At 51.6% G+C, this 13490-nt stretch overlaps 1 protein-coding gene across 1 annotated transcript in view; it reads left to right on the top strand.

Moving 5' to 3' along the window:
• Dlgap3 (DLG associated protein 3) overlaps positions 1–12798 on the top strand; it is a 37618-nt gene extending 24820 nt beyond the window's left edge. The window contains exons 7-10 of the mRNA XM_038333927.1: positions 10054–10538; positions 11404–11495; positions 11851–11994; positions 12580–12798. Coding sequence (XP_038189855.1) covers positions 10054–10538; positions 11404–11495; positions 11851–11994; positions 12580–12798 — 940 coding nt within the window. The remainder of the gene's footprint in view (positions 1–10053; positions 10539–11403; positions 11496–11850; positions 11995–12579) is intronic.
• The last annotated feature ends 692 nt before the right edge of the window (positions 12799–13490 follow it).

The raw sequence follows: 13490 nt of genomic DNA, 5'->3' as shown, positions 1-13490 counted from the left end.
CACACGGTGATCCTCCTGCCTCGGTCTCCCATCTGCTGGGATGATAGGTATGCTTACCACACCATCTTCCTAAGCTGCCTGTGTGCTTATGGAGTGTTTTGGTTATACCTCTTCAAAGGACTGCACTAGATCAGCCATTGTGTTCTTTGTGGCCTAATCGTGTAGATTTACAAACACGCAGTCTGCTCCTGCCCACTCCTTCCTCGGGTGCTCCATTACCTCCTTGCTGGGGTACCACTTGAGCTTCAGATCCCTTTGGAAATTAATATCTCAGCTTGAAGCTTCTGTGTTTCCCTGGTAGAACACACTGGAATCCCACATCCCTGTACAAAACAGCTTTCATGTCCTGATTTCCCAGCATCCTCCTTCCGGGCTGCATTCCCAAAACACCAGCGTGAGATTTTTTTTTTTTTTAGTCTACATTTATAAACAAAGTTGACCTCTTTGGCTGTTGGCTTTGTGTGGGAAATCTCCCTCCATCTCCCCCTGGTGCATAGGTTTGGGTGTCTCCTCCCTTCTTCCCTTACCATTCCCTTCTAGCCTTCCGCATACATCGGGTCCGATCCTCCTGTGGATTTCTTGGCTTAGAAATCCTCTCACTATTCAAGTTTTAAGACTGCATTTTGTTTCTGGAACCTGAAGCCGTCTCCTGTTTCCAAGCCTGGCATCGGAGCAGAAACACCTTTCCGATTTTATTTTCTCCAGCTCTTCTAGGTGTTTGGGTGGGGGCGGGCGCTTCCTACCTTCCTTTTTCTTTCTTTTTTTTTTTTTTTTTTTTTTTTTTTTTTTTTTTTTTTTTTTTTTTTTTGGTTTTTCGAGACAGGGTTTCTCTGCAGCTTTTTTAGAGCCTGTCCTGGAACTAGCTCTTGTAGACCAGGCTGGCCTCGAACTCACAGAGATCCGCCTGCCTCTGCCTCCCGAGTGCTGGGATTAAAGGCGTGCGCCACCACCGCCTGGCCTACCTTCCTTTTTCTGTACCCCTCAGTCATTTCCACGAGACTGATAGTAGCCAACACCAGGAGAAGAGGATCAAACGGAGACACAGTGTGAAGGCAGACTGACAGGGAGCGTGGCGTGAGCCGCGAGGTCTTGGTGGTGAGCTCATCCGGAGAGAGATGGTGAAGAACTGAGTCTCTGGAACAGGTGATCACACTGGGAATTCAGAGGGAGTGACAGGTGGGGACAGGGCAGATCTGGCCCGTCTCTCTGGCTAGCCTTTCTTGCTTGTCTGCCGAAGGCATCCTTTGTTATACACCTGCACAGCTCGTGCCAATCCTTCTGTCCTTGCCCTTTAATTCTGACTCATCACACGCCATGCCCCAACTGCTACCCAGCTGTGAGCCATGGAGCCCAGTAGCTGTGCTCGGCAAACTGCCAGGCCGCCCTCTACCCGCTGCCACCCACTTTTCTGGATTCTTACCTTTCTTGCTTCCTAGTCTGTACTTTGCTGAGGGCCGCTTGCTGTCAAATCTCACAACCTGAGTCCAATCCCTGGAAGCCATGATGGGAGGAGAAAGCCGACTCCTGCAAACTGTCCTGTGACCTCCGTATTTACACCACGGCACACACGCATATACTAAGTAAAAAAAAAATAAGCAAGTAAATGTAAAAACACCGCCACCCGTTGATATGCTCCCTAATAGCTTCTTGGGTGGAGTTCGGATGTATTGCCTCTCCTTTCTGAAGCTTGTCTGTGGATGCCTCCTGTTACCTGCTGTTGGGAGTGACTGACTCTGGTTCCATCTCCTCTGACCCTCTCCATTTGCTTACTGGGTTTCTGGATCCCTGTTGTGCTTGTCAAATACTTTGTGGGTTCCAGGCTACCAAGATGAGCAGAATCAGATGAACCCCTGCCCTTTGAAGCTTAGTCTCAGGGTCATCGAGACTCTCATAGAAAGCAGAGCTAGAAGTTCCTACTGCACTTGTCTTCTGACACCCAGACCCCTGGACCACAGTCAGAACACAGCATACGCACAACAGCCGTGCCTGAGACTTACGGGGGCCAAAGAAAAGGTGATCTTGTTGCTGTTGTTATTTTGAAATAGGGTCTCATGTAGCTCTCAGGCTGACCTCAAAATTCTGTATCCCAGCCCTGGGGAGGCAGAGGCAGGTGGATCTCTTGCCGATATTAACCACACACACCCCCGTTGCACTCCCTTGTTCTTCCCCCAATTGTGCCTCTCCTCCTCCAAACTGTCCCCATTCTGATTTAATGTCATATTTGTCCATATGCATATGTAAATATGTACACATGTTTATTTAAATCACATTCCATATGTGAGAGAATTCGGGATATTTATCTTTTATCTCTGTTCCTTTCTCTTTTCCCCTTTAAACCCCTTCCTCCCTACATAGTCTCTCTTCTACTTTTATCACACACACACATCTAGATTTTGCACCTGAGAAAAACAGGTTTTTTTGAATCTGACTTACTTTGCTTACACAACGGTTTCCACTTTCTGTAAATGCCATAATTTCACCTTCTTCATGGCTGCCTGGAGAGGTTCTTAACTGACCCTTGTGACCTTTAAGTCTGCCTTGCTGGACCCTTGCTTGAAGTCTTGGCTTCTCTCTCAGAGAGGAGCTTCCCCAGAGACTGGTGCACTATATGTCCCTCTCCCTCCTTCTGCCCCCTCATCTCCCGCCCCCACCATCCTGCTGCCAAACTCTCCCGGCAAAACCCTTGCCAGTTTGTGGGTACTGAATGTTCCTTGGATACTCTATCCCTTGGGGTAATCCAATTTCTGCCCAGAGAGCCACAAGAGGGACAACTCCCTGAAGTAAGCAGGAAAATGACTTCCAGGATTACCAGGAGCTCAATCATTGTCACCAGAAAGAACTGGAGGGGGAGGCCTCCACAGCCCGGTTAAAAGGCCCCAGAGACAGTGACACATTGTTTCCCATGACTGGTAGACCACAAGGAAGCCACGTTCTACCTGGCGCTCACAGCTGCTGAAGACCACAGCAGTGACTGTCAAGTCCCAAGCCAAATAGGGACATAAGTTCTGGACGTCAAGAGCTTGACGATTCATGACATTTTAGGATTAGGTTTGGGCGTGAGTTTCAGAAAACCCATGCCTGACAGTGACTGAAATACGCCAGGAGTTGCTTTCTTGCTCGCTTAGGTGCTGACAGGGCTGGTTGGTGTTCCAGAGGCTCAGAACCCAGGTTACATTCTCCACACGGTATCTTGAGTTCCAAAATAGTTGAAGTCTAGTCATCAAGTCTACATTCTAGTCATTAGGGAGCAGGAAAGGACAAATAAAGGATATAGCCTTCCTTTTTTTTTTAATATTTTGTGCGTGCGTGCGAGAGAGAGAGAGAGAGAGAGAGAGACAGAGAGGGGGAGAGAGAGAGAGAGAGAGAGAGAGAGAGAGAGAGAGAGAGAGAGAGAGAGAGAGAGAGAGGAGAGAGAGAGAGAGAGAGAGAGAGAGAGAGAGAGAGAGAGAGAGAGAGAGAATATGTGGGTTAAAGAGGACAACTTGTAGGAGTGGGCTCTTTCCTTCCATTATATGGGGCTCAGAGCTCAAACTCCTGCCTGTGGTTAGGCTTGGTGCAGGTGCCATTGCTGAACCGTTTTGCTGGCCTATCCCCTACTTTGAATAACACTTTGGTTACTGTGTGGCCTTGTGCATGCCAGGCAAGTTCTTTCCCACTGAACTACATGCCCAGCCCAACACTTCCTTTCAAAGAGCACTTTCTAGAAGTTGTGAATAACAGTTCTGCTCACATCCCATGGGCTAGAACCTTGCTGCCTAGCTCTACCTAGTACTGAGAGAGGTTGGGAAATGAATCATTATCCAGAACGGCCACCTGTCCAGCTTAAAATCACAGGACTCTGTTACTGAGGAAGAAAGGAAGAATAGATGTTGGGGATAATTATTACCCCTCACCCTTGCAGCCAACCAGCCAATCAGCTAGCCCGCCAACATTGATGTTTGAGGAACTGCTCAATTTAGAGAGAGGGACGGATATGCAAATAACAGACTCCAGTGCCACGTGACGGGGAGGATAAAGGAGGTTTTGTTCCGAGTGCTGCGGGAGAACAGATGGGAACGATCGACAGCAATCAGAATAATTAATGACTACAATGGCCGAGCTGGGACCGCAGCTATGCTGGGCTATTGTGTTCCCCGGGGCTCCTTTTCTCGGTGGCAGCGAGAGCCACAAACTTTCCTACTTCTCCACAATAGCTCACACAATGGCAGGCCAGGTGCTGGCCCTTCTTCCCATACATTATCTCCCGGCTCTGGAGCTGGTACAGTTGTCACCCTTACTTAGAAGATGACAGAACCAGGCACGAGCCATCCAGCTGGCTTTGGAACCAGGCAGCCTGGCTCTAGATAACCCAGATTTAACTCCCCTACTCTACTGATACCCCCCAAACAGCCCATTCTCCTTCCTCTCCTGGCCCCCACAAATCTCCAGGTAGTAGCATCCTTTTGATGACTGAGGCCATCGTCTGGGACCTGATCCACTTCCACACCAGCTCCTAGCTTGCTTGTACCTCTTCCCTCTCCTCAGCCATCGGCCCTGCCTCGGTCAGACAACTGATTGCTGTGCTCTCCCTGCTTATGGGGAGGCCTGGGGTGGGATGCAGTGACTCGGGGTGGCCTTTGCCTTGATTGGCTCACTGTGCTGTCTCAGGAAATCGCATCGCCTGTTAAGGGCATCTTTTCTCATCTGTGAGTCCGGGCAATGCTGTCACCCTGAGGATAGGGACATTAAGTCATGTTAGGTGATTAACTTAGCATTTACTAAGTGCTCAGGAAGTGTTAACGGTTATCCCACCCCCACTCGGACTGTGGCCCTTCTCTGTCTTCAGTCACGTTTGTTTCCCGAATCCCTGCCATGACAGGTGATGTAAATATATATTTATTATCTTACATTTCTGGGGCTCAGAGGTCGTTCCTAGATTTACCTGGGCTAACATCAAACAAAGTGTTGGCAAGAATTCATTTTGTTACTTTTTTTTTTAAATTTATTCTCCTTTTTATTTTTGTGATCACAGGAATTAAACCCAGGGCCTTGTGCATGTTAGGCAGGTCGTCTTCCACTGAACCACACACCCAGCACTCCATTTATTTCTTTCCCAGGTTTTTCTTTCTCCATCTCCTTTCTGGGCTCCTTCCCTTGTCCCTAAGGACCCATGTGAAGTTGCACACATCTGGTGTGTTACTCTCCTCTCATTACTGTTACAAAGTACCTCACAGAAGCAACTTAAGAAAGGAAGACTATTTTCTCTGTGATTAGGAGACTTGGTCCTGCCGGGCCATGGTGGCACACACCTTTAATCCCAGCACTCAGGAGGCAGAGACAGTCGGATCTCTGAGTTCGAGGCCAGCCTGGTCTACAGAGCGAGTTCCTGGACAGCCAAGGCTACACAGAGAAACCCTGTCTTGACAAACCTGAAGGGGGCGGGAAGAGGTACTTTATGGCAAGCTGAGCATGAGGTACTGCTTCCCATGTCAGGAAATTGAGAGCTGAGTGTCCAGCATGAGGAGATACTCAGCAGGCTTTCTGCTCCTGCTCAGTGAAGCGTCTCCAGAAATGCCCTCCCCAACACACCCAGAGCTGTGCCCCCTGAGCAATTCTGAACCCCAGCCAGCTTGACTAGTAAGATGAACTTTCAAATCTGGATAACCCACGCTGTTCATCTCATCTCAGGATCCTGAACTTGGCCAAGTCCACAAAGTCCTCTTTGCCATGGGAGGAGGCATACCTCCAGGTTCCAGGGATTAAGAAAGGAACCTCTTTGGGCACCATTATCTCACACATCCCACTCAGGTTCCCCCCTTTCCCCAGGATATTACTACCGAGAGCTACCCCAAAACCAGCCTCTCTTCCTCTGATGGGCATTCCCTTTACTCCTGCTTGCTTCTCAGACACCATCTTTTGTTTTTTTTTCAAGACAGGGTTTCTCCGTGTAGCCCTGGCTGTCCTGGAACTTGCTCTGTAGACCAGGCTGGTTTCAAACTCTTAAAGATCCACCTGCTTCTGCTGCCTGAGTGCTGGGATTAAAGGTGTGCATCATCACCACATAGCAGAGATGAATGTAGTTTAAAAATAGATAGATAGGTAGATAGATAGATAGATCGCTAGATAGCTAGATATACCATTAAGCCAGGAGGGATATGTAAAGGCAGACAGAGGAGAGGGTGGCCTCCAGGAGGCCCAAACAGCCAACAAAAGTAGGCAGCTTGGTTGAGAATGAAAAGCTGGCCAAGGCTCTGCTCTTGCTGACCACAGCAAGAGCAGGTGTAGACAGCATGGGCTGTCAGGAGGTGGGGGAAAACAGTTATAACAACCTCATCAAACAAACAAAAAGTTACATTTATCTGTGTGTATTTGTGTCTGTGTGTGTGCACATATGCACATGCGTGTGTACCTGTGTGCACCAAGGCATATGTGTGACTGTCAGCAGACAGTCGAAGGAGTTGGGTTTTTCCTGGCACTGTGTGGGTCCTAGGGCTTGAACTCAGGTTACAGTGCTTGGCAACAAGGGCTTTTACCTACTGAGCATCTCAGTTTCTCTTCCTCCTGGCATGTCCCCCTCCTCCCTCTATCCCCTCTGGTCTCATCCTCTCTATGTGTTGCGCTGTCTCCACCTCCCTGTGGAATGTCCAGCTTGCCCCAGGGTTTTAGATCTTTAATCCAGTGCTCTTTCTTATTGTGATCTTGTCCCGCACTAATGGCTAGCTCACAAGGATGGCTGACTCCTGCCCGTCCTGTGCAAACATGACTGTTGGCTGGGAGCGATAGTGAGGACCATGCTTCACTGAGCCCAGCTGCTCCACAGCTCCCTCAGCTTTCCTTGGAGTATATGCATTGAGAGAGTTCACTGCAGAAGGGATTTAGAACCATGAAGCCTGGGGCACTTTCCTGCTTCTGCCCGAGATAGTGTGGAATCCTCAGGACTGTGGAATCCTCCTCAGGACTTCCCCGAGGTCAGATGAAGGCAGCAGGCCAGTGGAGCAGAGTGTGTTTAGTGAGGAGTGACCTTAGAGAGGCAGCTTCAAGGAGGAAAACTTTGGGTCACAGTTTCAAAGAGTGCAGGCTGTCATTGGGGAGCAGGCTGTTCATGTTGGTATGAGCTTGTGGCCTGTTCCCTTATTGACAGACAGAGAAGCAGAGAGCCCAGGCCTGTATCAGAAATAGAATAGTCCTTAAGGCCCACCCTGTAGTGACCCATTGTGGCTAGTTAGCTCACAGGTTTCAGAGGTTCCACAACCTCCCAAACTTTGCCAACAGATGGGGACCAGTTGTTCAAAATAAGCTTGTGGGGTCATTTAAGACTCCAGACTCTTACAACAGGGAAATGGGTTGGGATGGTACCTCTTCAGAAATGTAGTTGCTGGGGAAACCTGTCGTGACTGTGACCTCTGATGTTTGCAATTTCTGGAGCTTAGAAGGAGCCAAGTGTAGCTGGAAGGCACAAATATTCATAGGGAACCAAGGTGTGTCCTGAGAGTATAGTTAATCACTCTAGTCACCAGGAAGAGAGACTAATTAATCAAATCAGTGGAGTTGCTTTCAGTGCAGGAAGACTGTCTGGGGGACACGGAGCTGAGGCATGATCTTGGGGGCAGCCAGGGGACTCAGAGACGAAGAGGGACTTGAGCAGAGAATAGCCAGGGAGCGAGAGTGAAAACGGCCATCTCAGGCAGGGGACAGCATGCTCAGAGGTCAGGAGTCAGAGTGTCATCTACTTTGGGATCAAGGAAGATGTAGCGAGGAGGAGGCTGAGGATGTGGGTGCATCCAGACAATAGAGGCTTCAGGTCAGGGCTGGCACAGAAGTTTGAGCTTTCTCTTGCTAGCCCTGGGGAGTCATGGGAATTTGAGCAGGGGAGTGACGTAGAAGAGCTTATCTTTGAAAGACTACTCTAATCTTTGGATAGACTGGGCAGAAATTGCTGGGTTCCAGACCTTAACATATACAAGATATAATTTTTGACAAAGGAAATAAATACCTTGGAAATTATTGCCCCATTCATATGGTTTTATATATATGCATATGTATATTTATTACATATGTATATTTTATATAATACATATTTAATTAGACTATTTTTTATTTTAGATAGGGTCTCACTCTATAGCCCTGGCTGGCCTGGAATTCACAGAGATCTTCCTGCTTCTGCTTCCTGAGTGCTCGGATTAAAGGTGGGGACTTTCGACTGTATTTTTTTAAGTTATTTATTTATTATGTATACAACATTCTGTCTCCATGGATGCCCACACGCCAGAGGAGGGCCCCAGATCTCATTACAGATGGTTGTGAGCCACCATGTGGTTGCTGGGAATTGAACTCAGGACCTCTGGAAGAGCAGCTAGGGCTCTTAACCACTGAGCCATCTCTCCAGCCCCTTTCGACTGTATTTTATATGCATCCTCATACATCTTAGATGGCCTGGATGGAGAACTTCCCTAAGGCACACAGTGATAAAGGTAGCATTAGGACTCAGAGGTGCTTCCTGGTCTGGGGCTTTCCTTCCTCTTCGCTGTACTGCGTGGATGCAGAGGTATCTGAAAGGAGGCCAGGCCAATAGGGTGAATGGCGCCCAGGGCAGATGCTAAGGTGGCCAGTAGTCAGGGTGGATTGCGCCCAGGGTAGAAGCCAAGGTGAAAGCTGTGTGGGAGGCAGGGAAAGTAGTGTGTTCTTTCTCTGTTCTTTCTCTGTTCTCTGGGTGGGGGCAGGGACATGGGGTTCACTAGAGACTGCACATGAGTGCATCTCTCTTTCCTGAGTCCTGCAGCATCCTTCTGGGCCTGGTTTCTATGGCAACAGGCTCCCAGCAGGCAGCCTGCCAGCTGGAAGGAAGCAGGCAGGAAGGCTTGGAGAGAAGGCCTGGGCCACCAGGAGGAAGGTTGGAATTTCGGGGATTGTGGAGGGAGGGTGCAGTTAGGAGAGCCTACTGGGAAGACTGGAAAGGGCTGGACAGGCCCGTGGAGATGTCTCATGAGACCCTCTTCCCTTTTAAACGTGTGAATGTGGAGGTAGATGAGGACCCACGGACCTCTCCTTTGAGGTTCTTGAATCCCCAGACTACTTCATCTGTGACACACACACCCAGCCCTACTCCTACTTCCCAAAGTATTGTCTGACCCCAACCTCACGCGTCACAGTGCTCATTGACTTCCTCACAGAAAAGAGCCCCTACTCTGAACTCAGAGTGGGAAAAATGAACAAGGCCAATTGACTTTCTGTTTTGCATAGGATTTACATATAATTAACTCACAGACAAGAAATTTCCAGGCCCTGTGTCATTCCTGCCAACAACTTAATTCAGCTCCACTGGCTCTGGCAGACTGTCTGGCCAGGCTCTGGGCTGAGCCATCAGGGTCCCCAGGGGTGAAGTCTTCCCTGCTGTATGCCCACTCCATCCCAAGCTGCTTCCAGGCAGTTCTTCCTTTAGCTGGTGCCACCCAGATTGCAGCCCTGGGTTTATATCTTGGCTCTGCCACTCTGAAGCTGGATGTCCTAGGACCTCGTTGGGTCCCATTTGCTAATGTCTCTGTGGACCTAGGACACACTGTAAGGCCACCGTAAACCAGCAGAGACATATCTTTTCTAGAATACTGAATTGCAAGCTGGGTATGGTGACTCAGCAACTATATATATAAAACTAGTACTCCGGAAGCTGAGGCAGGAGGCTCGCTCACCTTGTGAGTGCAGCCTGGGGATCCATTGTGAGTTCCAGGTCAACCTGGGTACAGAGTGTTGTCTCAAAACAACAGACCCCAAAGAAAAATAACAAAATGCTTCTGCATTCCTTGCTCAAGAGCTACCACGGCCAGGAGCCCCACAGCTTGCTTTACTTTGCTTGGTGTGTTGAAGAATCTCTTCTGGTGGTAGGTACAGGTTGCTAAATACTTTGACTGTCACTGCTGTTTTGTGGAAGTACAATAGGTCGGTATATTCGCTGCTAGGGCCAATTGATTTTAAGTGTGTAATGGTCATCGTTTTGTAGGCTTTTGCTTGGAGTTGGGATGAGGGTGGACCTGGGGTGACCTGAGCAGGAGCAGAGAGCACAGGCATCTTCCTCCACAGGCGGGCAAGGTTCAAGCGCTCCAACAGCGTGACCGCCGGTGTGCAGGCAGACCTGGAGCTGGAGGGCTTGGCTGGCCTGGCCACTGTGGCCACAGAAGACAAGGCCCTGCAGTTCGGACGTTCCTTCCAGAGGCACGCCTCTGAGCCCCAGCCCGGACCCCGGGCCCCCACCTACTCAGTCTTCCGCACGGTCCACACGCAGGGCCAGTGGGCCTACCGCGAGGGCTACCCACTGCCGTATGAGCCGCCAGCCACTGATGGGTCGCCTGGCCCTACCCCTATCCCCGCCCCTGGTCCCGGGTCCGGCCGCCGAGATTCCTGGATGGAGCGCGGTTCACGTAGCCTCCCCGACTCAGGCCGCACGTCCCCCTGCCCACGGGACGGCGAGTGGTTCATCAAGATGCTGCGGGCAGAGGTGGAGAAACTGGAACATTGGTGCCAGCAGATGGAGCGTGAGGCGGAGGACTATGAGCTTCCGGAGGAGAGTGAGTCCCCTGCCACCCACGAAGGGGAGAGGGGCGTTGGCCCCTCCCTTCAGGCTTGCCTCCTCTTTGGTCCTCAGTACTGGAATATGAGGTTCCCACTGGCAATAGGGAATGCTAGGAGTGCCTGGAAAGGGACAGCTTTAGAGGCCAGGGCTAGGACTGGAGGCGGGAGGGGGGCGGATCCTGACCAGGCAAAAGGAGGTAGCTACCAGTCTAAGTCACTAACTCCATGAGGTACAATCTGTTCAGATCTGGACAAGAGTACGGTTTCCATTATGAGCTTGGTGGTAAGGCTGGGACTACACTACCGTTCTGATTTGAGAAGAGCTCTCCCAGAGGATGCTGGGATTCCCCAATGAAAGATGGAGGCTTTTAACATCGTTGGAGGAGGCAGCTCAAGTGAGAACACGTTTGAGGAAGAAAGGGAAGGTCAGCACGGCAGCCAGCCGTGCGACAGAGGGAATGAACCGTCCCCACGAGTTCAGTCTGAGGGGAGCCAGTGTCAAGTTCGTGAGACGAGTTAGTAATTCTTAACAAACCAAGGATGCACGTGCTGATAAGTGACAATCCTTCAGTGAGTGAAGGAAAGAACTGCATTGAGGAGGATGAAGGCTTCGTGCGGTTTGCTGAGGAAGGGGCTGGAAGAGAAAGATAGATAGATAGATAGATAGATAGATAGATAGATAGATAGGTAGATAGGTAGATAGATAGATATAGATAGATAGATAATTGATAGATAGGTAGGTAGATAGATAGATAGATAGTACAGTAACCAAGAGGCAAGCATCTCAGAGGGTAAACTTCGGGTCTCTGGGGGAAGAGGGATCTCACCCCCTCCCCCCTCAAGCCTCCTCCTGTTCTGTAGTCCTGGAGAAGATCCGCAGTGCCGTGGGCAGTACACAGCTTCTCCTGTCTCAGAAGGTCCAGCAGTTCTTCAGGCTGTGCCAGCAAAGCTTGGTAGGTGTCTGTACGGGACCTGGCAGGCGACCCAGCGTGACTGAGAATTGGGACCAGGTCTGTGTACTTGGAGGGGTGGATTGTGTGTGGCTCAAGACAGTTAATCCCATGGGGCCCAGAGAAGCCAAAAGGTCAGACACGTCTTGTTTGGAGTATTGTTCCTCGAGGTCGAGCCCAGTATTTGCTGCCCAGGTAGGAGACACCTGGGCTTTTTCTTGTTCCTGTCGCCCATCCCTCAGCCCATTCCCCTAGGTTGAGCTTCCTAACAGTGAGACTGAGCATGGCTTTCCCTGAGCCTGCCTAGGGTTCAGACCTCCCTGACTGGCTGCCTCCCCTGTGTGTCTCATCATGGCAGGACCCCACTGCGTTCCCTGTGCCCACCTTCCAGGACCTGGCGGGTTTCTGGGACCTCCTGCAGCTCTCCATTGAGGATGTGACCCTCAAGTTCCTGGAGCTACAACAACTCAAGGCCAACAGCTGGAAACTCCTGGAGCCTAAGGTGTGTTTGTGGGTCCTTTCGGGCCAAGAAGCCACACTCTGGAATGCCCTTCTCAGAAAGGAGTGTGTGGATGTATGGGTTTGGGAGTCACAGGGGAACAGACAGCAGCAAGAACAGCTTTAGATAAAACAGCCGTTGCCCTGTGCTTAGCCCAGCTGTTCACGCCGCCGCTGCTTTAGCCACCTCTGGTCAGCGGCAGTGTTAAGAGTGGAGGCAGATTTTTAAGGCAGTTTCAGCCCTCTTATTGATAGACTTAATATCTGAGATGAGTGAGTCTGGGAGGCCCCTGGAGCCCTAGCAAAGCTCCTCTCACCTCTCAGCCTGCATGTAAGTGCTAGCTGTTGAGAGCGGGTCCACCAGGGGGCGCCCAGCCCTGTCACATTGGAGACCTGTTCAGGGGCTTTGACCGGCTTTGACCTTGTGGAAACACGTGCACCTGCAGCATCGGTCCCGGGGCCAATTCCCAGAGCGATCCACGCGAATTCCATCCCTCGTGGGGCGGGGATGAGGGTGTGGGAGCGAGAATCAGGATGCTGCAGTGGTCCCCCGCCGCCCAGCTCAGCCCCGTGCGCCTTCTCCCGACAGGAGGAGAAGAAGGTCCCTCCGCCCATACCAAAGAAGCCCTCGCGGGGGCGGGGCGTGCCGGTGAAGGAGCGCTCCCTGGACTCCGTGGACCGGCAGCGGCAGGAAGCGCGCAAGCGGCTCCTGGCGGCCAAGCGCGCCGCCTCGTTCCGCCACAGTTCGGCTACCGAGAGCGCGGACAGCATCGAGATCTACATCCCCGAGGCCCAGACCAGGCTGTGACCCGCCCGGGCCGTCCAACCCGGCCCCGGGCCCGCAGTTTTCTACCCGTACTGTACACCCAGCGTCGAGGTCACTGTGAACGCGGGCTGCTCCGTGCGCCCGCCCTGCCGGCACCGCACGCCCCGGCTCCTGCCCGCCGCACTTTCGTGGGTTTTTTACCTTCCTGATCCCACGCAAAGGCGCCCGGGCTAGGCTGGGGGCCGTGCCTCTCCGCCCAGCGCCCCTCACTAGGAACTCCCATCTTCCTGGTCCGACGCTTTGTCCTCACCTTTTCCCCTCCATGAGCACCATCTCTGCCATTATTTTACACCTCCCACACCCCTACGGGCCAGGCCGGGCCGGGTCCCCCATCTGGGCTCTGCGTCTCTCCCACACCCCGCGGGGCTGGGCTTCGTGGGGATCAAGCTTCGTGGCTTTTTATGAAGAATCCCGAACCCCGCCTAGGAGCCCGCCCCACCTTCCCAGGGCTCCATCCTTAGCCCTCCGCCCACAGGGCCCAGGGACCACAGTGGCTGGACCAACCCAGGACCAGGGCGCCTGGGCCTCTCCCCTTTCCCTCATCTGGGGAGGGGAGACGGGGGCTTTCCCTCACCACACCTGTGGCTGTTCCCACATCCCTTTGACTATCCCAGGAAAAATAAAACCGCAGAACTGCACCGGAGCCAGCTCTCTCCAGAAGAGACCACCTCTGT

The sequence above is a fragment of the Arvicola amphibius genome, chromosome 6 (genome assembly GCF_903992535.2).
Source record: "Arvicola amphibius chromosome 6, mArvAmp1.2, whole genome shotgun sequence".
In the NCBI taxonomy this organism is placed as follows: Eukaryota; Metazoa; Chordata; class Mammalia; order Rodentia; family Cricetidae; genus Arvicola; species Arvicola amphibius.
The sequence above is the reverse complement of the archived record's forward strand: the minus strand, read 5'-3'. Positions and strand labels throughout refer to the sequence as shown.